The sequence below is a fragment of the Rhincodon typus genome, chromosome 6 (assembly GCF_021869965.1).
Source record: "Rhincodon typus isolate 14 chromosome 6, sRhiTyp1.1, whole genome shotgun sequence".
Classification (NCBI taxonomy): Eukaryota; Metazoa; Chordata; class Chondrichthyes; order Orectolobiformes; family Rhincodontidae; genus Rhincodon; species Rhincodon typus.
The window spans coordinates 80,109,171-80,134,170 of record NC_063337.1 but is presented as its reverse complement, the minus strand read 5'-3'; the positions used below and the strand labels follow the sequence as shown (position 1 = coordinate 80,134,170).

General features: G+C 37.5%; 1 protein-coding gene across 1 annotated transcript in view; it reads right to left on the bottom strand.

The window, feature by feature from the left end:
* Positions 1–1,402: 1,402 nt before the first annotated feature.
* LOC125483383 (NEDD4 family-interacting protein 2-like) overlaps positions 1,403–25,000 on the bottom strand; it is a 24,226-nt gene continuing 628 nt past the window's right edge. The window contains exons 2-4 of the mRNA XM_048598402.1: positions 24,056–24,143; positions 11,434–11,558; positions 1,403–1,510 (exon numbers count right to left, since the gene is read on the bottom strand). Coding sequence (XP_048454359.1) covers positions 1,403–1,510; positions 11,434–11,558; positions 24,056–24,143 — 321 coding nt within the window. The remainder of the gene's footprint in view (positions 1,511–11,433; positions 11,559–24,055; positions 24,144–25,000) is intronic.

Sequence of the window (25,000 nt, the reverse complement as noted above, 5' to 3'; positions counted from 1 at the left end):
AAAATTTTTTTTTATGTGCTTGCTACACATCAACAGAAGAATAAATGCACAAAAAAAGGTTTAAAATAAATACATCTCAAAATTTGGGAGGCCATATAATAGTTTCTTAACTTGCAAAATCATTATTTTGTCTGCTCTATAATTCTCATTTAGCATATATAAATCACCCAAAAATTACTTTCATTCAGAAAAACATAGCATTTAATTGGAACTGCAACAGAAAATTTAGATGAACACTATACAGGGAAAAGCTCAAAGGAGTGTATCTCCTTTTGCCTGGGATTTGAAGCTTATTTTTAAAAACACTTTGAACCCCAGGGACAGAAAATAATACCAAACCATGTATAATAGGAACCACAATCCAAGCATGCTAAAGAGTACTTCCTTTTCTGTTTAGAGACCAACACAATAAGCCTCCAGCAGGTTGCATGTAATAAGTTTAAATTTCTCCTCAAAAGCACAAACTGCACTGAAGATATATTCTCCATCTATTCTGTCACCAATGTTGAAGAACAAAATAATTTTCGAAACATTATACAACTATAAATGGATTCTGATTAATATTAACCGCACATATTGTTTGAGATTTAACTTGTGTTCCGTTATTCACAAAATGGAAGATCTTGTTCTATTTTCATCTATTTCCAAACAATCTTACAGAATCACTTGATCAATTTCCAACTTTGTAAACAGCATTAAAACCCTTGTAGATAAACATGCTACAATTACAGCATATTTTCATAACTGCACTGCTTGAGAAAAGTCTATATGGCCATAAAATAGGAAAATACATCAATTGGCATGTTTAAAAAGATCCTTAAAACTTCTCCTCCCAACCTTTCTAAAAATACTATACACTTCTGACACATAAGGCTTCTTCTAGAATTTCAAACAAGGACAGATAAACATCAATGAACACAAGGAAGTTTGAACTGTCTGTAGTAGCTCAAATTAGAACTTGAGACTTCAAGATGGAAAACTACCATTCTAGAATTCAGGCTCATGAAACAGGCACATTTAAAATAATTGTAATTAAATACTCAGTTTTAATGAATTATTTGCAAACCATTCTGAAATGCTTAGATAATAATACTGTGTTCATGTGCATAACAAAGCTCAACCAATTCTCTTTTGTGGATGATGGGGAGAGACTAAACAAAACTTCGAACAATGTTCAAGCATAAATACTTCCAGCATAACACATGATATCAGACTTTGTCCTCAAAAAATAATTCCGACACTTGTAAAGATTCAGATCTAAATAACCTAAAAAAAAGTAAGACATTTTCAACTTATGTATTTGTGCCAAATGAAATATTACTTGAAAAGAAAGGGAGCAGATTATAAAATAATATCATTTGCATTATGGAAGGTGTATATATTCTTTCAACAAACAATTTCCTCAGTTAAAAGCAAATTGATTATTGAAAAAAAGTAGCTTACCGAGAACAAGGAATATCCACCAGAGCCAATACTGACCGTTGAAATGACCGTTGAAATAATCAGAAAACTGAAAGAGAAAAATAGGTTACAAAATATTCACACAGACAACACTGAGGATTTGCTTTCCACTTTTTGTAATAAGTTCTGGTATAATGCTTAAAATGGACACAGTACTGAAAATGTTGAAAAAGTTAAAATTAAGTCATTTGGTGGCATGTTGCATGGTAGGACCAAGCTTTCTCAGTTTTCACATAGCATCATTTGAGAAAGGAAAAGAAAAGCACTTTTTGTTATCTTAAGAAAAGATATTGCAATTCTAGGGCTTTCAAAGTGCAGTTAGCATGAAAAGAAAACGCAATCGCTTGAAGGAGGATTTCATTACTGTGGACAAACTTGGAGCATTACACGCAAGTGTGATACAAAACTAATACCATGAATCTGTAAATGGCAGCTAGTTAAAACACAATCCTAAGGTTCTCCAATAGAGATTTAATAATTTATATTCCCCCCATTAAAATATAATATTTTATAGTTAATGTTACTTTGCCAGTACCTTTCCCATGTTGTTTAAACAAGAGATGACTAGCAACAAACGTCCCCCAGTAAAAATATAGAAACAATGCATTCAAATAAAATTTGGTTAATGTGCACCAGTGTTTCCTGGTGTCGCTGCATGCAGCCAACATTACAGATGTGTTGCCTTCAGCTCCAATGATTTCATCCACAGAAATGATCGGTGCCATAAGATCACAGATCCATGAAGAGGATGTACAAATGTTTTGCTATAATCTGTAACTCCTTTTGTTATTGAAATGATAGCCAGTCAGCTTTCTTGCTTTACCTTATTGTTACTACCTGCATAACATAACTGGACAGCCAGAAACAAAATCAAATCTTTAAAACAAGAATACAGCATTCTACTGTTCTTGGTATTAACACCATATCCATATTAGTATACTGGTGTCAGGGTGGGATGTTACAAAAACCTCCTGAAAGAACAGCGTTTGACCTCAAGCTCCCTGCTGACAAACAGCAAGGGATACCAGTGCCATAAAGGCCTCAAACTCAATAAAGTCTTACTTTTCAAACTAGACACTCCAGGATTCAACTCCCAGCAGATTTCAACATGGCTAAAATGAACTTGAAGACAGAATTTCAATTCTTCTTGTTAATGGCTGTGCTGTGATGATTTGACTCTTCACGAAATGAGGAACCCTGAAAGGCCATTTGAGCATAGGTCTGTAACGGAAGAGAACAGATACTGTGCCTTCCTAGGAACCAGACCATAAGCATCAATATTCAAAAGGAAACATGTTAATCAGATACCGTATTGCAGATCTACAAGATAAAGGTTCAGAAAAACGGGTGCATCTATTGCAGGAATCCTTCCTGGCAAACTGTTAAACACCTGCACTCAAATGTGGAGTTCTGAAAATCCTCGCTGTTCACCAAGATGTAAATGGTGCTGTTTTACAAAACCAGATGGGAAAGTCATCCAACTGCCATTTAAATGATTCAGCAGTATTTTGGGGTTCAGTAGGAGGAAAGGATGTGTCTCCAAGTCTGTGGCAGAGATTCAATGAGGGATTGGATAAGAGGATAGAAAATGTCTGAATTAGTTATTGTAATCAGGTTTGCAGAGACAGATGAGTTAGGAAGTTTTCAGCCTTCCAAAGTGTGGAGAAGGAGTGGGTCTAAGAGATTGGTTCAAGGCTGGAAGTGAGAGAGAATTTTCGGAGGCAGAAGTGAGGTCAGAGATCTCAGGCCCAGGAGTACTGAGATTGTGTTAAGTACTTTCCATTCATCTTCAAAGTAGTGCTTAGTATTGATTTTGTGCAGGTGGATCAGCACTGACACTCATGATCTCAGAGTAATTCAAGGTTGCTGCAGAGACTAAGAATATTCTTAAAGCCCTTATTTTCATAGAACAAATGCCTACTTCAAGCACAGGTAAAAGATCCTTCTTGTTCAGCCTTTACTTAAATGGTGTTGACCAAGATTTAAGACACAATGTGTGCCCACGAATCAGATTCATTTCAGTACGTGAAGAGTACCCATATTCCCCAAACAAACCAAAATTTTGACCCAAATGTAATTCACATTTTTATTATGCATTCATTTACATTTTCTGCTAAGGATCTTCAAATTATTTTACTCCTAAATTTCCTATACAACCACTTTATTTAAATGCAACCACAGGAGTTCGTCAGACTCCTTATAGTAATATTACATTTTATTATGTACCAAAAGCTGCTACTGGAGTACCATAACATTAAAGTATCATTAAATGAAAAAAAAAATACAGAACTAAGGCAACTGTAGCCACTTGTGAAACTGAACAAACAAACCAAGTGTGATCCATAAAGTCTAACCCAAGATTTTACTGACAACACTGGAAATTATTTTCTGTTCTGCCATGCATCTTAAAACAAGCAAGTATCTTGACATTTCATTTTTCCAATGAAACTGAGTAAGTCCCCTTAAGTAATAGCTGTCATGTACTTTAAGCTGTTTCCCTAGAAGCAATCTATGAAACAAAAGTGCAATATATCTTTATCATCCAAACATTTCAATAACAACTGAGTTTCAATGGAGTTTGTAGTACATTCTAAAAACATCACAAAAATGAACAACCTTCTTCTGTCACGCCTCACTGGGGAGGTGCATGAGAAAACAGGCCCTCTATTCCTAGTGTCATCAGACGTTAAAAATATCATGAAAGTAAGGAAAATTCCTCAATTTACCTTTCTTTTTAGACTCAGGTTGAGAGAAAGAATGTACTAGGTTTCAGTACTTAACAAGAATTACTTTTTATTACAACTAAATAGATTCTAGCTCCAGGTAAACAGTTCTAGACCGTCAATATATAATTCTACTATTTAGAACTTTAACGGCTTTATAAAATTCCCCCAAACATTCATGTAAACAGACACAAAACAAACTGTGTTAAGGGTGGAGTGAAAAACTGGGAAGGCCACTCAATGGTTTCTGTCCGCAAGGTTCACTGAGATGATCCTTTTAGATTGTGTGTACTCGCTACTTTCAATCTCTCTTCTCCAGACATTTTCTTGCTTGCAGGAGGTACAGAATGACTGGTTCACAACTTATAAAGTCTCTGATTATTGTTTAAAAGCCACAGCTTACACCAATGGGGCAACAAAAATAAACTAACTGTCTTAAAGCTTTAGGTACTTGAAAAAAATTTCACAGTGAGAGAGAGACAGAAAGACCAAGAGAGATAAACAGACAGAGAGACCACTTCTCTGAAGGCTTCTGGTTATCTCGCTCACAACCACAAGTTGTTCAGTTACCTGTTTTTGGCAAACTGAATGACCTTGTCATCATTACGAAGACTGTTCAGCTTTTTTCCCTCAGGCTGAAATCCACTTTGTACATACACCCTTGGTGCTAGTCCTTTCCATAACCTGCCTTCACTGTTGCAACAAGCAACAGTATAAACAGCACTTACAATAAGCATTGATAGCTTGCTTTTAAAAAAGTGCAGCAATTCCTTCCACTGTCCTTGGCTTTTAAAACAGTGTTTTTTTTCAGTTTCAGTCCACAAAATTACAGAAAAATAAAGATATAAAGGCTTGTCTCTTTGAGCCTTATCAGATATTAATCGCTATCATTTCACATGGAGTTGATGTGCAAGGCCTCCAGATGTATCAAAACAAGAATCAGTTTAACCTTTATTATACCAGATAATGGAACAAGAGATTGGATGATTTAGAATGTAGTGTACTAGACGTCTCCTCAAAGGATGACATCTCTTCAAGGCAGAGAATCTTAACTCAGCATCCTATGAATCCTACTAAGCACATAGAAGAGGGAAACTTGTCAAAAACAGCAGGCACACTAGGTACAAACATAATAAACACAAACAGAAACCAGCCAGCTGGTCTATTAAATTTTTCCCATTCAGTGATGTTGCAAATTAAGCAACACAATAACATCACTTCTTCCACTATATGATGGGACCAGAAATAAACACAGCATTCTAGATGAGACAAGAGGGTAAGTCAATTTGTAGTGGGTTATTTCAATAAACATCCAAATCTCAAATTTCTTTGTGTGCACTGCACTCTTTATGAACTGACAAAAACACAAGGGAAAACTCTAGTGTCAGGTGAAGATGTAAAGTCGCAATTTTTGACAACTGATACTTCAATTTCATTATTCTGGTATCCATGACACAAACATTTGAATTCATGTGGGTAAAATGAAGCTGAACAGAGGCAGCTTCAAATTCACAATGGACAGATATGGGGTTCTAATTAGAGTCCAAAAGAGGCCTTTCAGGATTTAATTTTCAAATGTCCTTCAGGAAGTGAGAGACTGAAGAATGGATTTTAGTCTCCAGGTAACAAGACACTGCAGATATTTAATAATAAGCTTTGTACAAAAGAAACAACTGATGAACCAGAGATGAAAACCAACGCAGAAACAACTTAGTTCTATATTGTAAGGTTCACGGATACTTCGCAAAGGTACTAAACAGAGCTGATAAGCGACAGTTGTCTCGTATTCACACTTCAACACGTGGGTGGAACTTCCTGAAGATATAAAATACAATTTTAAAGTTCAAACAGGTGTGCTTTGTTGGGTGGGTGTTAGACCAGAACACATGATGTCATAATGTTACTACCACTCGACTGGTAATCCAGAGACTTAGGGACTGAATTCTCATCAATGTACTGAAGCATATGGTCCATGAGTGCATTAGAAGAACTGACTATCACATTGTTCCTGTGGAGACAAAGTTCTGTGGTCACATTGAGGATATCCTTCCTAATGTTTTGTGGAGCTACCACCATCTGCTTGGGATACATTTTAAAACAGATCTGGAAACTAAACGAAGTACGTGCTGCGATCTTTGTGAACCTGCAGTAAAATGTGCATTTCGGATAACCATGAGTCTGCCACAGCAGAGGATATAATCCATTTTTCAACAATGTTAGCCTTTCATTAGCACTAGAAGATAGGCAAACTGGTCAACTTGATGATTGGTGTTGAGCAGAACACTGCATTGGTTACTATACAGACAGCATGTTAATTTGTGTACTTAAACAGGCATCATCTGGGGGTGGTGAGAATGCCCCAAGTGTCAAATGATAGCAAAACAAGCTATAAAATCAGAAAGTGAGAAAAAGTAGAAATATACTCAGCATGTGCCAAGGTCTGTGAGAGTTGCAACAAGCTATACATATCAGAGATCTCAGGTTCAATGCATGGTGTGTGTTAAGTGAGTTGATTTCAATTGGGTCAGCAATTGAGACATTATAATTAGTTCCCCATTCCTGGCCATGATCCAATGACTTATATTGACTTAAATTGTTGTCTGAGAAAATTCAGATTTGACTGTAATGCTCTCCATAATGTAACAGTCTTGCTAACACTTATTATCGAGACTTTGATATGGTGAATAGTTACTTGAACTAAACAGCAGAGACCCATGCAATTACACCTCAACATGTCAGTACCTAAATAAATGGGCAACAAAAGCCTGTATGATGAGCAGCAGAAAGGGAAATGTGAATGGAATCCCTCAAAAATGCTTGAGAAAATTCCAGGTATCAGTCAGAGAAAATCACCCACTTACAGAATGAACTGAATTTGTGGGAAGTTGCTCCTCCAATTGCAGACTGTTCCTTATGTAGTTGCTGCTGCTGATAGGTTCACTAGCGACTGAAGGAAAAAATGAGCAGTTAGGAAAGTGAGTGGTGGTAGTGAAGGAATTGCTAGGGGACCTTTACCCCTTGGCTGGATCTTTTGCCCTTTGACTTGTTGTTGAATCTGCCTGTTTCCTTGTGTCAACTTCAATGCTGTCGTGTCTAGGACATCAATATTTTCTCTGTGTTGTACTCTTCAGTTTAACAGAAGAGTGCTCGTTATTGAGATATCAGTGAATTTTCAAATTCTGCTTCTAAGAGTTTATAAATACCCAACATGTCAAAACAAGTACAATATTATTACTACGTGATGTTATCATTTATGAGTTAGTAAGAATGACAGAGGAATTCTCCTTAAATCAAAACATAGCTTTGAGAAAATCTCAAGAGGAGCCATCAAAAGAAACAATTATTTTTCACCCCTGATGTGGAAACGATATCAATACTAGAATAAAAGGGTAACTACCCTTCACATTATTCCTTCAGAATGTAATCCAATGTTAGTTCAACACCAGCAGAAACATGTAGCTGATGGCAAACAAAGGCAGATACATGCAAAACAGTCACCATATATGTGAGAAGAAACTGCTCACACATGTATATACCCAAAACAGTACCAACATCGTTGATACAGTTAGGAAACTTACTACGAAGCACCTACTTGAGTTAACAAGAAATAACTGTAAAGTAATAATATTACTGTATGAATAATCTGGGACTGCACAAAAAATCTAGAGAGTAACAGGTTAAAACTCACCACATCAGAATGTGCACTGAATTTAGTACTAAAAAAATACCTGCAAGTAAAAGGCCGGTATCTGTAAAAATGACAAAGTTATCAGATTAATATAAAAAGAAAGATTAATCAATAAAATGACTTAAGGAAGGAAATCTTTACTTAGCAAGGCCAGAACTGCAGCAACATGGTTGAGACTTAACCCTGTGAAATAAGCCAGCAAGACATTCAGGTGTATCAAACTGTGACAGAGGTTTTATCCATATCACAAGATTGGAAGAAAAAGATTGGTATAAACAAAAATGCTGCAACACAATCAAAACAGCAAGACAAGCCTTTTTTTGATATTTGATGGAGCAATAAAATATTCAGTTCTGTATATACCCCTGTTATTTGAGTAGATGATGACTGAAATTTAGAATATGTCTTCAACAAACCATGAAAACCTGACAACTTCCTTTGGCTCTAAAATGTTACTTCAATGAAATTTGTAAAAATACTGTAATTGTAAAAAAAAACTTTTATCACTACTTTTGAATTGTTAATTTTATTGCTAGCACCTACTTCAGTGAGATGAGTATTAATCCACTTTATAACTGTGGTGTACTCAAATTATAATATATTTTAATCCTGATTATACATGTTCGTAAACGTAAATCTTTGGGCTTCCCTGAACTACAGGGTTCTTCTTCTCCAATCACAGAGATACTTTGTAAAATGTAAGTAAATTTACTAACTGTAACTTACATTACATTCAGAAATTTCAATCTCCATAGTCATTAATAAAACCCTCAGCAATTCCTAAAAGATACATTTTGACTTGACATCAAAAATTTTTATACCTTCCACAACACTGCCATCCATTGCTGGAATTCTGTAACTGCTGTCATCAGATCTTGGCCTTCTGAAAATTATGGCATTTACTGCCAGAATTCGACAGCTGCTTACTTTGCAGTATCACTACTCCTGGACAGTGGTGACCATGAAAACAGGGTCCTGTTCCTTTTGCAGCTATTTGTACTGATCCACAACTAAGTTTGATTTCATCAACTGGGGAGACAATGGCCTAGTGGTCTTATCACTGGACTGTCAATCCGGAGACCCAGACAACGTTCTAGGACCTGGGATCAAATCCCGCTGTGGCAGATGCTGGAAATTGAATTGAATAAAATATCTGGAGTTAGGAATCTAATGATGACCATGAATCCATTGTCGATTGTCGGAAAAACCCATCTGGTTCGCTGATGTCCTTTAGGGAAGGAAACTGCCATCCTTACCTGGTCTGGCCTACATGTGACTCCAGACCTACAAGCAATGTGGTTGACTCTGAACTGCCCTCTGGGTAATTAGGGATGGGCAATAAATACTGCCTAGCAGCAATGCCCTCATCCCGTGAATGAATAAGGGAAAAAAATCACGGTTTTTGTCACATGCTCAACCTTTCATCATTCTTTCCACAATCTCTGACATTATTTGGAAATTATGACTACAATTTTTCACATTGGATCACATAAACCTTGACTTTTTTTTTGTCTGTTCATGGCATTGCAAGCAAGGTCAGCATTTACTGCCCATCCCAAACTGCCATTGGGAAGGTGGCAGTCACCCTCTTGAACTGACACAGTCCACTGAGCACAGGTACTCCACCAGTTCTGTTTGGCAAGACATTGACCCAGTGATACCAAACAGACAGTGATAATAGTTCCAAGACCAGATGTGTGTGATTTTTTAAAATACATTCATGGAAATATTATATCACTGTCTTAGACATATTGCCCATTCCTACCTATCCTTGAGCAAGTGGTGGTGAGTTGCCATTTTGAACTGTTGCAGTCCCAGCGGTGGAGGTACACCCAGTGTTGTTAGAGAGGAGGTTCCAGGAATTTGACATATCCTGGAACGGATCCTGCAGCCAGTGATGTTCCTGCATTTCTGCTGCCCTTGTTCTTCTTGGTAGCATAAGTTGAAAGTGTGGAAGGTGGTGTTGATTGAGTCTTGGCAAGCTGTTTTCATAGATGATACACATTGTAGCCACTGTTTACTAGTGGTGGATGGGTGCCAACAAACAGACTTTTTCATCTTTGATGTGGATGAGCTTCTTGATTGGTGTGGGAGCCATAATCATCCAGGCAAGTGGAAAGTGTTCCACCATGGTCCTAATCTGTGCCAGGTAGATGGGAGGTTAGACTTCGAGAGTCAGAAAGTGAATTGTTCACTGCAGACTTCACAACTTGCGTTTCACTCATGTAGCCAAAGTAAGTATATGGTTGGTGCAGTCAATTTCTACTCAACAGTAACCCCAGCGATGCTGATGGTGGGCTTTTCAGCAATGGTGTCACAGAACGTCAAAGGAAGAAAATTAGATTCTCTTTTGTTGAAGAATTGTCTGGCACGAGTATTACTTGCCACTTATCAGCCCGTAGCTGTATACTCTTCCAGTCCATTGCACTCAGGCATGGACTGCTTCAGTATTTCAGGAGATCAAATGATACAAAATACTATGCAATCAGCAAACAACCTGACTTCCTAATGGAGAGAAGGTCATTGATAACGTAGTTAAAAATGCACAAAAAATTTTATTGAAGCACTCATTGAGGACAAATCATAAAAAATGCCAAATTAAACAGAAAACATTTATACTCCATGAGGGCATAATGATAATTGTTTGCCAACCGTCTCTGATTGGTAGATTGCCATGGAGAAGGCTCCATTCCACGACAACTGACCATTCTAAACAAGGCAGGTTGATTCTGCCTTGAAAAATAAACCAGAGAATGGTTGTCACCCATTCTGTTGAGTTGAAACAGGTGCAGTGTGTGTACATGTTCTTTCTTTCTACAAAGAGGGCTTTGTGTATTAAGCACTGCATTAATTGCTCTATCAGCACCTTCCTTTCATATAGTATAAACGTTATTTTCTGTTAATTGTACTATTTGTAGTGAATTGTCCTGACGAATGTAAGATGAAACATATATTATTTCAGCAATACACCAGTTCTGTGCTACTAAACACTGGAAAATATTTGCGCATAGAACACCACCCTAACAAACCCATGCATTAATGTTTTTGAGCTCAGATGAATGGCTCTCAGAAATCACAAGCATCTTCTTTTACGGCAAGTATGACCCTAGACAGTGGAGAGATTTCACCTCCCACTTGTTTCCCATTGACTTCAATGCTATTAGGACTCCATCAAAGCACAATTAGTCTATTGCTGCCTTCGTGTCAAGCAGTCACTCTCACCTTATCCTAAAATTGAAGTGTCATTTTCATAACCTGGAGTGCTGACCAAAAACACAGAACTTAACCCTCAGTTGGACAGAAATATTCAGATTGAACACCATTTCAGAGCAAGTTATAAAGGGAAGAGCTGTGTGATCAGCATTAAACTAAAGAAAACACACAGTAGGAAATGAAAAAAAAACTATTGAAAGGTTCATCAAACAGGTAGACGGATGGCAAGGTAAACTGCTTCAAATTATTTTTCCAGGCACAACTTTTTTTTTAAAAAGACCAAAATTTTGTAACAGCAGTATTGATCTTATATACACACATGAAACAAAATAATCTAATTCCTCTTACCCGTACAATCAGGATCCATTTTATCAGAGACAATCCAAACCCACAAATTGCACCATAACGGCCTGCTATGGTATTGGTGAGGCAGAATGACAAACAAAAGCCAATCCAATTAAACAGGAATGCCACTGGAGAAACAAAATAAATACTTGTAAGTCTTCAATATTTTGGCACAAGTACAAACCCTGCCCAAATACCTTCTGAAATGTAACATTCTTTCATGCTAAATGAATTAGTTAAGCCTTTTCTTTTTGCTGAGGACACCTATTCTTCAAAAATAGGCACACAGCTTCAATTCTATTTCACTTTGAGGATCTGTGCTCGTGTTCACATCAGGCCTGTTTCCAGATCTCTCTCATTGTCCACACTGGCAAGTCACTGATCTAATTCAGCAACGCTATTCCATGAAGTTAAGTGACAATTGATTATCACCATGCTGGATAATGACATTTTATAAAAAAGCAGAAGGCTTCTTGTGCTGCAGTGGTAGTGTTCCGACCTCTCAGCCAGGAGGCTCAAGTTCAAGTCTCATCTGCTCCAGAGGTGTGTAGTAACATCCTCGAATAGTGTGATTAGGAAGTATCTATTTTTAAAAGTAGAACATTTGTAGTACTAATGCTTGACTGATATCAGTAAACTACAGGTTTAATAGAAAACCAGGTTGGAAAATGCAAGAATTAGCATTTATTATCAATTAATTTACTTTTAATTTAATATAAACTGTCTTTGCCATTCTACAATGAACCCAAAAGTACCATATTAATTTTCACAGTAAATATATGGCACCATAGTAATGTTTAAGGATATTCCTCTTTCACATTGTTCTGTTTATAATTTTCTGTTTCTAATTCTTATCCATTATTTTTCTGAATCTTGCGTCTATCATTTCATATTTGAATTTGTTTCCACTTGCTCTGTACATCTTTCAATTTTTTCCACTGTTTTACAGTTTCTGCCTTTGCAAGAAAAGCACCAGGAATCATTGACATCTATCTTAAAGTCCTGAAGAACGTGAGACCAAATGGAGGTGATTGGTTCGTGCTTTGTTAACATCCAAGCAACTGCCACCATTCCATCAATCTGGAGGGAGGGTAAAGTCATTGCCATCCTCAAGCCAGGGAAACCTGCAGCAGATGCAGCCAGTTATTGACCACATTTCTATTTACTTCTTACAGATCGTTTGTCTCTCCTCTTGGCCAGACTCCCTGAGGTGGAGCCCAACCTCTCTAAGGATTAAACTAGTTTCAAACTTGGTAGGAGCTGTGTTGACAAAGTTGACCATTTACCATCTACATTGATATTTGTTACTAACAAATGATCAGACTGCTGCTGCATTCATCAACCTTTCATCAATAAGTGACAAAACGAGACAGCACGGTCTTCTGTTGAAAGCTACTAATGCCAGGCAATAATGCACGTCCTTTCTTCGATGCTTAGTAATTGGAGACATAACAAGGATTATCAATGATTGATTTCCCCAAAATATTGTTTTAAATGCAATCTTTTAAACATCCACGTGAGGAACGTGCCTCACACCACTTATAAGAGGGATGCCTTTGCAGATAATTTGACCCTTGCTGTCAAGGTAATCAACATGGTGGATCTCAGCAGCATCTTGTCCAGTGACTTAAAAGTGATGAAGCAATATTTCAATTACTGGTATCTCTGCCCAAACAGAAATGAGACAACAACCATTACTTTCCATTGGCAGCAATATCCAGGTCTTTTTGCAGAAAACCAAGCAGGAATGAACCATACTCCAAGCAACTTGGAGTCACCAAACACTGCAGCTTCACATACTGGAAACATTTGAAAAGGGCGGCAGAAAGACCAGCTGAGGATCAATTGTGGATTGACAGCAACCCCAAAGGATGGTTGGAAAATGTCTTCATTGCATGAATTCAAATAATCAGAGGTACAAAAGAATTAACAGTGTACAATAACTTCGTCCTGTCTAATAGTTGGCCCCTTGATGTGCTCCTGAAAGTAAAAATGGTGAAAACATCTGACTGCATTGCCAATCCATGAAGATATTTAAGACCTCAGGATTGGACTGATAAATGACATTTTCAGCAAACGCCAGGCAATGGCCATGTTCAACAAGAGAAGTTTAATCATGTCTCCTTAACATTCAATGACATTAACCATGTAAAACTCCGCCAATATCAATACCAATGCTCACTTTACCCACTCTTTTCCTTTCTAAAGTACCTGCAGAAACTCTTCCTATCTTGTTATATTTTAAGCTGGTTTTCTCTCCTACTCTAATTTCTCCCTCTGAGTAACCTTTTAGTCATTATTTATTGCTCTGTATATTCTGCTGAATTTTCTGACCTGTCCCTCATTACTGAGGAAATACGTATTTTTCTTACAATCTGCTGCTATCTTCAAATTTCTTAGATAACCAGAGAAGGATCATCGTTCCCTTTAAGTCCTTCTTTCTCACCAGAATGTAGCTTTTCCAATTATGAACATACAAATACACAAGTATTTGAACTACTGAATTAGGAACAGAGGCAGGCCATTTGGCCCCTTAAGCCTGCCTGCCATTCAATAAGATCATGATCTGTTTGTGACTCCCAACTCCAAATTCCTGTGTGTTTCTGATAAGATTTCATCCCCTGCTTAACAAGAATCAATCCACCTAAAAATATTCAATGACTCTGCTTCCACCACTTTTTCGGAAGGGAGGTCTAAAGACCCGCAACCCTCAGAGAAGTATTTAAAATATTTATCAACCTCTACATATATTCAAAAACTGAGATTCCACAGCCCTCTGGGGAAGAGATTTCCAAAGACATTACATCCAAGTAAAATAATTCTCATCTAGTTCTTAATTGGCATCTCCCTTATTAAAATTTGTGTCCTGTGGCTCTACACTACCCAACCAGGGGAAACATTGTATGTGCATCTAGCCCGTCAATCCTTTTAAATGTGTGTAGATTTCAATGAGATTGCCTGTCGTTCTTAAAACTCTAGGGAGTACAGGCCCAGTTTGCCCAAACTCTCTTCATAGGACAGTCCCGTCAACCCAGTAATAAGTCTGGTAAACATTTGTTGTACTCCCTCTATGGCAATAATATACTCTGAGATAAGGAGACCAAAATGGCAAACATTACTACTAGTGTGGGCTAACCATGCTTCTAATCAATTGAAGCAAAATTTCATGACTCCTGTACACAAAAGTTCTTGAAATAAAGGCATTCAATTAGCTTTCCTAAAAGTTAGCCTTATTGACAAAAATACCCAAGTCCCTTTGCACATCTACACTTTCCAACCTCTCAGGATTTAAGAAATACTCCGCACGTCTGTTCTTCTGGCCAAATAGATAACCTCACATGTTTCCGCGTTATATTCCATCCGCCATACACCTGCCTAATCACTAAGCCTGCCCAAAAACTCCTGAAAAACACACAATATCATCCTCACAACACACATTACTACTTAGGTTTGTATCATCTGCAAATTTGGAAAATTACATTTGGTCCCCTCCCCAAATCATTGATTATACGATGGAAACATCTGGGGCTCCAAGTACCTTAAACTAATTTCCCAGCTTACTTTAGATAGCCCTGTCTTCATGTCCACATCATTGCCCCTATTTAAGTTTAAAACAGTAGCTTTATATTCACCTTTCCCACCTCACTAAACCCCCAAAACTGAATGTGAATTTTCATCATATTAAGGTCACTGTTACCTACGGACACCATTTTTAACGGGGTCATGAATTAATCCCGTCTCTATTGCACAGTACCAGATCTAGTATAGTTTGCTTTCTTGTTTGTTCTACATAATATGCTCTTGAAAAAAATGGGTCCTGAAAACATACTATGACTCATCATCCAGGATAACTTTGGCAATCTGACTAGATCAATATACATGCAGGTTAAAATCACCCATGATTATTATGTACCTTTCTCATGAGGCCCCATTATTTTATTATGTACAACCATCCTATGGTGTAGTTAATGTTAGATAGTTTAAGAAGAACTCCCCCAAGTGATTTCTTACCTCCACTACTTCTCATCTTTCTCTCTCTCTCTGTTGCACTAATGTCATCCTCAATTAACAGACCTATTCCTCTACCATTCCTTCTGCAACACTTCAATATTCAGAACCCAGACTTTGTTATCTTGAGGCTATGTCTCTAATGGCAATCAGATCATATACAGTTAATACTGATTTACAGTGCAAATAATCTGTTTTATTATGAATGCCATGTTCATTCAGATACACAGTCTTTAGTTCTGTCTTTTAACTTTTTGAACCTCAGATTTTATCTGCTGGTATACCCTTAGGTTCACACTTTTGTCTCTTCCTGTTACACTTTGACCACTGGATTCTCCTCTTCCACTATAATTTCTCTTCAGCCCAGAACACTCGTCCCAAACCTTGGCACTGGATAGACCACACGGTCGTCTAGGACCGCATTCTTCAGCTGCAAAAGAACTATTTCTATCTCCTCGACAATGCTATTCCCTTTTACCATAGCTTTTAGATTAATTGTCTCCTCTTGAGTGACTTCCTGTACTGCGGTACCATGATCAATTCATGCATCACCCTGCAACCACTGCTTTTATCCGTCAGGGCTGCAAGAACCTTGAATCTGTTAAAAAATTAAAAAGACACAGGCTCCTCCAATTCTACATTCTGGGTCATGTTATATGCTTCACCTACAGTCATACACTCTGTCCCTAACCACAGAAAAATTTCAGCTGATCATACCACAAGGCAGCCACACCATTGCAACCAATGTGTCCTGGTAACTTTTACTTCCATGATAGGTCAGTGAGAATAACTTGGTCTCCAGGTCAAATTTGGAACGCATAAAGCTGCAGATGTGCGTGCCCTGGATCACACTGGTATCCAGGAATTCTCATATCCTGCAGTTACAGCAAATCACCTTTCCTGCCATCTTTATTATGAGATAATTACTTTGGTTTTTACTTAATTATAACTTAGTTAATAAACCATGCTACTCCCACTAAGCTTTATTATGATCAGTAAACTTTACCAATACTAATAAGTTCTTAAAACGACTGATAAATTTCCTGAATTTCAAAAGATAAATGAACAAAATAATCACTAAACACAACTGTTTTCTTATGATGTTACTTTTAAATTAAACATTATTTTGAACCTTGGAATAAGGCTCCCAAGTAATCGAAGTAGGGTTGCAAGCTGGAGTTCTGGGGTTGTGTGTTCAGAGGCATCAATGGCCACCCATGGAGCTCTGGCCATCATCCCACTGGCCCAGGTTTACATAGGCCCCCTCCATCCACCCACTGCAGTTCATAATAAGGGGTCACAACAATTTTCAAGCCTTGAATTGTAGTCATAATTGGAAAAGGTTTGGGAAACACTGCCTTACAACATTAAACTTTAAACATTTACTCCTTCCACCAACTGACAGTGGCAGCAGTATGTGCCACCTACCAGATGCACTGCAGCATCTCACCAAGGATCCTTCAACAGTAGCTTCTAAACCCACAACCTCTACCACCTATAAGGACAGGGGCAGCAGATACATGGCAACACCATCACCTAGAAATTTCCCTCAAGCCAATTCTGATTTGGAACTATACCTCTAATCACTGTCACTGGGTTGAAAATCCTGGAATTCTCTTCCTACCAGCACCAGGAGTGTGTTAAACCACATTTACCACAGTGGCTCAAGAGGGAGCTCACGAACAACTTCAAGGGGAAATTAGGGATGCGCAATAAATGCTGGCCCAGCCGGTGATGTGCACATCCTAAGAAAGAAGGAAGGAAATAAACTGAAAGTAAAACTCAAATCATACACATTTTTTGAGCCCTGAGAATTCTTTTAGTGATACAGATTTTAACAGAAAATGACAAATGGTGCAATTCTGGTCTGACATAAAAAGTGTCAAAGATCTGTTGCATGATCAAACATTAGCACATCTAGGCTACAACCTCCATCAAAAAGTGAAGAACAGAATCAACACTCTCTATTAAAGGATATCACACCCTCTTCACAACTGCAACTCATAAGGACAGCTGAGCATGTGACAACGGTCACCCAGATTAGACTGCTCATCACATTGTGAAGGAATATTCTCTACAAGTACGTGCTGCAGGATTCAAGGCAATTCACTTCACAATACGCATGGTGCAGTGGTTTGGCAGTCCAACATGGACTCAGATTTGTTAAAAGTGAGTATTAAGGCCAAGGCAAGAAACAAGACAGTAAAGCAACTTATGAGATCAATAATGGGTAACATTCTCACTAAGCAGAGGGTGTCAAGCAGCCCTTGTCACAAGATAATCGGTATATCCCTGGTCACACACATAAAAAAATTCAAGGGGTGACACATTGTGTGCTTGGCTGTGCATAAGTAAACTTTGGAGTGAACCTTTACAGTAGATACTGATGCTGTTAAAGATTAAGTAGGTAGCAGTATAATAAAGTTAAAAAAAAACTGGACCTGCTGCACTATTAGTACAGTAAGGTCTATAAATGGCAAGAATATAAATGATGGTCTATCTAACACATTCCTCAGTTAAATAGTCCATATTAGTTTTCCTGCTTGCCATTTGACATTTTATCTGTTACTTTGTTCAAGGATTGGAAGTAGTAGTGGACCTTTGCTAAAATCTGCTGCTGTTACTTCACAGCCTGTATTCCTTCATGACAAGGTAACTGTTGTATTAATAAATTCTCTCACTCATTACATAGGACCTCCACAATGATCACATCTTTCCAATAACAAACCTTTTCACTCTCCTTTCCTGAGAGAAACTGTATAACAGAGATGTTCAATTCCTTGCCAAAGGCTGAATTTAATTCCTATTTATGCCAGATATCACCAGGTTGGTAGCACTCTTGCCTCAGAGTCACAGGTTTCTAAATTGAAGTATCACAGGACTCAGGCACAAACATCAAAACTGACAACCCAGTGCAGGACCTTGAAGAATTCAAACTGGCTCCGAGTTTGCTAAATTACAGCAGGAACTCAAATTCATTGGCTGAAAAGCACTTTTGTGAAACCTGGTGCATGAAAAGCTTACATTCTTTTTGCCCCAATATCATTCAACCACAGAGGCACAGACAATCACACAGTAATAGCAATGAGAAGTATTCCCTTCTAGAAAGATCTGTTGTCAGAAATGGTTGATTTACCATAGCGGTAATAGGAATTTGAAAATATATTTTGATAGCACTGCCAACTCTCAGTCATTTGAGTGACATGCACATATACATAGTATCTTCCTCCATTTGGCTTCTGCCTCAGAATTTAAAATGCTACGGTCAAGGAGCTGAAAGCAAGTAGGAACAGTGTGGAAAAAAATTAAAAACTAAAGAATGAGAATGGGTAAGGAAACAAATTATGAAGGTCGAAAAACAGTGAAACAACATGGGGCAGGCAGAGAGGTGTGAGAAAGAGAAGTGACTGTGAAGGAGGAGCAAGTGTGTAAACAAAAGTATAGAATGAGTAACAGGGGTAGGGAAAAAGCAAACTGAGAGGTCTACAATTTTTCGGTTTTACATCAGCTATTTTCTGAGGGACAATAACCAACTATTCCCAGAGGTAGACTTGGCATCTGATGTGATCTTACTTGCTTTCTCTGCCTTTTAAACAACATTGAGCCTCAGGCATCGTAACCAAGGACCTTCCCTCTGAATGTTTGCTATTGGAATGTGTCATATACCATGACATTCTCCCCTATTAGAAAAACAGACCACAGACACATTCCAGATTTTTACCAGGGGGCACAACTGTAATAGAGGTGCAAGAAACCCAAACAGGGATGTAAGAAACCCACTGCAGTGGCTCCAGGGTAGGACAATAAGTAGGGTAGGGTGGGGCAAATTAGAAGGGGTGAGGAGGGAGCTAAGCAATGAGAGAGACCCAATTTAAAAAAAAACAAGAAATTTCACGGCAAGAAGTGCAACTATAGAAAGATATTTAAGTGAAGGTTGAAAGAAAAAGGAAACAAGAATGGAGAAGAGAGGCAGAAAATGAAGGAATTAGTGATGAGATTCAAATGGCGTCAGGCTGACAGAAAAAGGGTTACACAAGCATTTGAATGGCATAGGTAGATTTGAGCTTCACTTCTAGACAGTCTGAACAAAGCAAGAGATAAAGGGTATTTGTATTACAGTATATGAGGTCAATGTGCTTGTAAAAATGCAACATGACATGCACATCAGTAAGATGTTTGATGTTAAATACTCAACACATCAATCACAATCAAAACTTTGAAAAATCTGTCAAAATTAGTACAGAGGTATTAACTCATGATTCACACTACATGAAGGAATGGAGGGCAGAATTATTATTCACAAAATAGAATACAGCTTGGCTGGAGGACTGTGATATTGAGACTGAAATGGAATCATCTAAAATAATTAGCTTTCTGAAAATATGAAACAATGTGAGGGTAGGTAAAGAAAAAGAAGCAAACTGACATCACGTATATTATGCATAGAATGGGTCAATGGCTTGCTCCTACATTGTAATGTCATGAGTCAAACTTCAATTTTATGTGAAGATTCTGAAGCAAAATAAATCTGAGAGACAGAAGGCAAGATCGCCAACCATCACAGTAAACTGAGTGGTTCCTTTAATATCTTTCTTTTGTTCTTGGTAGGACTTTGGTAATATCCTGATTCAGATGAAGAAAACTATGAGTACAGAAGCTTTCATGTCTAGTGAAAGGACAGTCCATCCAGATTTCCAATATATACCTTTGTGGAGTGGTGATGTCCGGATACACACGGGCCTGTTTTCAACGCAGTCCATATTGGGTACAGTAATTTTATGCAGCCTCTTTAGGAGCTGTTGTGAGAGAGATACCCTCTGAACTAGGCAATAATATGTCAGCTACCAGGTGTACCGATGGCATGAAAGAATTTCCCCCTGTTTATTAAAATAACAGAACACAATACTACCGTCCTGTCAAATGCAAAGCCAAAAGCCTCACTTAAGGATCCGCAATCTTCCTCTTAAAAACATATCTGGTAGGGCATAGCCACATTAGACAAGAAATTGTAATGCTCAAATCAGAGATCTTTCTAAAAAGTTGAAGAAGTGATTGTTCTGACTGTGCAGTTCCTCAGCTTTATCACTTGCCAGCAGAGCAGCAGAAGCTTAGAGCATGAGCGTTGCTAAACATGACATCCAGCACGATATTAAACTTAACCAAGTTACTACTTGTTTGAATTCTACCTGAATGGAGGGAAAAAAAGTCGTAAAAGTTGTATCTAACGTAATATTCCTCAGAAAACAAAGTAAAACAGCATTTCACCAAGTATTTGCTAGGTGTAATGCATTCTAAGACCTGCACAGCAATTCTTCAAAATTCCACAAGATGGCATGATTTGTCCAAAAACACCAAGCACTTCAAGTTACAGTTACAAGGGGATGGAATGTAACTGCAAAATTTGACAGTACAAATTTGAATGTTTAATTCATTGTTTATCAGAGTCAATTTTTAAAATAGAATTTATTTAGGCAAGGACATCTGTTGTCCTTTATTTGACTTTAGCTCTTATGCTTGTCAAGCCTATAGGTATATTCAGTAACATCATGACTGATCTTGAACCTCACCTCCAATTTTTTTCAATATTCTTAAAGAGTCCAAAATCTGTCACTCTCAGCCTTTGAAAATACTCAAATTCTATCTGGAGTACAGAACACCAAACATTCTATGGTCACCAATTGACTAACTTTTTATTCCAGAATTTTTGTTGAATTTGAATTTCACCACCTGCCATGATAGGATTTGAACAAATGTCTCTAGCTTGGGGTTCTGGATAACTATTTCAGAGACATTACCACTATTACACTGCTCTCAAATTCTTGGGGGCTATATTTCTAATTCTTGACTCTCAAACTGGGGAAAACAGCCTGTTAGCACCAACGCCACAAGTCCTCTCCAAATTTTACATATCCTATATCAGTTCACCTCTCATGCTTCTAAACTCCAGGCCCATTCTACACAATATCTCATCATAGAACAAACTACCCATCCTAGGAATCCACAGTCTGTCTTGGCTAACCGGCGTTGCTGACACATTCCAATTCAAAATGCTTGCCTCGTCTATAGATTCAATTGGATTGCACAACTCAGTTTCTGTAGTCTTTAGCCATAATTCCCCTTCAAATACTGTTCCTTTGACACCGCTCTCTTTGTGACCTCCTTCTGATTCAAGCCCCTTCTCTCCTATAGCCTTTTTAAATGTCTCCACTTCTACAGTCTCCAGATTCAAAATTTGAATCAACCCTCCTGATATTTATATTCCTGATTTGGTTGTGAATTGCATTACACCTAGTATAAGAGACCCTATATGTTTCTTTACATGAAAGGTGCTTTACAAATACAAGTTAATAATAAAAGGGCCAAATTTGCACATGACACTAAACTGGACAGCTAACCAATTTGCAATAAAAGGATGAAAAGTTACATTAGTGGAACAGAAAAAATATCACATGGAATTTAGCTCTGACAAATGTAGAGTCAAAAGATTAAATAAAACCCATCTTATTAAACAGATCATTTATTTGCATTAGTGCATCACCGTCCATTTCCATCCTACCTCAGCCCCTCATCCATACCATTGCCACCTGAGGACATTATTATTCCAATGCTTATTATTATTATTCCACAGGTTCCAAAGTTTGCAAACTTCTTGCTCCACACCAAGTCTTATTTCCCCAACTATTTCCATTTTGCAAACCTGTTCTTGATTGCATTAAATTTAAAACGCTCACACCCGTCTTCAATTTCTTGCTGTACCCTGTCTCTGCAACTTCCTTCTGTCCCCTTCATTTTTAAACGTTGACCTCCTTTGCAAACTCAATCCCTATTGCTGGTGGCACAGCTTTCGCCTATTGGAGTCCTGTTCTGCAGTACTTCCTTCTCTAAATCTTCCTGCTTTGCTACTTCTCAGAACTTATTCATTTTGTCCAAACTTTCAATCAGTCTTTCTGACGGTCAGCATTCTATTTGTTTTAAAGTGTTCCAAGGCATTTAACGAGTAACATGTAAATGGAAATTGTGGAAGAGAAAGATGGAGTATACATTAAGCACCAACATATTTCTCAGAGCACAGTGGAAAGAGAATTGTTGGGGAGTGGTTGATGTATAGACTGTTAAACTTATTAATTCAGCAGGAGAGAGAAATTAAGGGCACATAATCATACTATTAAAGACTGACTTGAACGTGTACTAGGCCCTATGCAGTGCATTTAGCGTACTGTGTTCAGTTTTGGGTTATATTACAAAAGGAAATGCACTTTCATTAGAAGGAATCAGGAGAAACAATGGGAGTGATTTGTGAACTGTGAAAGCTGAGATATCAGAAGAAATTACCTGCTTTGCAAATTCACCCAAGGGGAAAAAATGGAAGGGAACTTAAGTCAGTTCTTTAAGATTTGGCCAATACAGATTCAGAAAAGTTCACAGCAGTAGAGAATTTGGAATCAACAAAGTTCTGTGATGTATAGTGTTCATGGGCTAAGTAACACTGTTTGAAAAGATGTCAAGGAAAAAAATAAATTCATAATACAGATTACCAAACAAATATTTTTTCAATTAAATTGAATTAGCCTTTTCTATTAATGGTAATTCAAGGTTAGTTGTTCCAGAATCAGAGCAATAGATATGAGGAGCGGTTTATTGTAGAAGTTGGACAGAAAAATTGTCTTGTGTCCAAGACATTACCATGTTTTACGCTCACTGGAAATATTCAAAAAGAGCAAAAGAAAAGATTTAGATGTAATAATCACAAAATTACTAAACTTATTTATTGAATCTGTTTAAATAGAAATGGTTAATTAAAAGCAAACAGCAAAGAAGAAAAAGCCAGTCATTCAGATGTTATTAATGGGCCAAAAATCAAGTCTTTTACATTAGATAGTCAAACTGCACATTACTTGTACACTGTTGCAAACGCAAATCCCAACATGCACATTGAAGGAGGAAGTATTAAAAAGGAGCAATTCAGTCCATTATCAGTAATTATGATGGAAAACTGGTAGAAATTCTTTAGTGCTTAACTTTGTCACAAACTGATCCAGTCCATTATTCAATGTTAGTGTTAGGTCCTTCGACAATACCTTCCAAACCCATATCATTTCCATCTAGAAGGACAAGGGCAGCAGATACTTGGGAACACCACCATCTGCAAGTTCCCTTCCAAGCCACTCATCATCCTGACTTGGAAATGTATCACTGTTCCTTCACAGTCTCTCGGTCAAAATCCTGGAAACAGTACCTAATAGCGTTGTGGATCTGTCTATGGTACATAGATGGAGGGTTCAAGATGGCAACTCCCCAGCCAGCAATGCTTATATTCCACTAGAGAATAAAAAAAAAGTCTCTATGCTACAAGCAAATATGATAAGCAAAGCCTACAAAACAGTGTTGTAAGTATTATTTTAAGTTCTAAGCCACTGTTTATTCACCTTATTGCAGAGTCCTATGAAATCCTTTCACCCACTCAATCTATTCATTGATTACGCAAAACTTCAAACGAGAAATCGTACTTACAATTTATATGCATTCTAGAGAGCTCAAACTGCTGAATGAGTATGACATCATTCTAACGTTTTAATTGAATAAAACACCAAACCACAAGAAATTGATGTAGACTTACTGAAAAATGCTAACATGAAGATGCCATCATTGCCTACTCTCAGTTGGTCAGCATCATTGAAGTCATCTCGTGGTGGGAAGTCTTCCTCCTATATTTGTAAGGAGACACAATGCTTTATGTGAAAGCATGTAGTTTTGAATTATAATCTGAAAAAGCTTAAATTCATGTTACTAACATTTCCACACCATCATATCTCCACATTGTACCTTATTTGTATGATAGCCAATAAAACATCACCTTAAACTTCAGATGAAGTCGTTTTAGCGGAGAAATTATTTTGAAGAATATGCAACTTTTTGTAATGAAATGGAGATTATGTTTGCAGCATTGGAAACAGTGACATTTTCAGTTCTTCTTTCTAATCAAATTATACAGACATTCTAAAAGATTCCATTTTCATTTACAGAAAAAAAGTAATCAAGAGGAAATTTTCCAGTTGTTTACAATGTCACTAGGATATGACGATGCAGAAAAATCTTCCCCAAAGGTATTAACAAAACATGTTACAATGTTTTAACTCTTACTTAAAAGTAAACCTCTGTTTTAAAACAAAGATTAAATGCAATAGAGCAATTTAAATTGTACAACAGTGTAGAAAAGTTGTGAAAGAGACTTATTTGGACATAAGAGTGCAATCTTTTCCTTTTAAAACACATTTCCTTAAAATGAGTGTGTTATCATTTACTATCTAATTGTGAACAACATTTCTTCATAGATAGTGGAAACTGCCGATGTTGGAGAATCTGAGATAACAAGGTGTACAGCTGGATGAACACAGCAGGCCAAGCAGCATCAGAGGAGCAGGAAAGCTGACGTTTCGGGTCTGGACCCTTCTTCAGTAATAGGGGAGGGGAAGGGAATTCTGAAATATATAGAGAGAGGGGGGAGGCGGATAGAAGATGGATAAAGGAGAAGATAGGTGGAGAGGAGACGGACAGGTCAAAG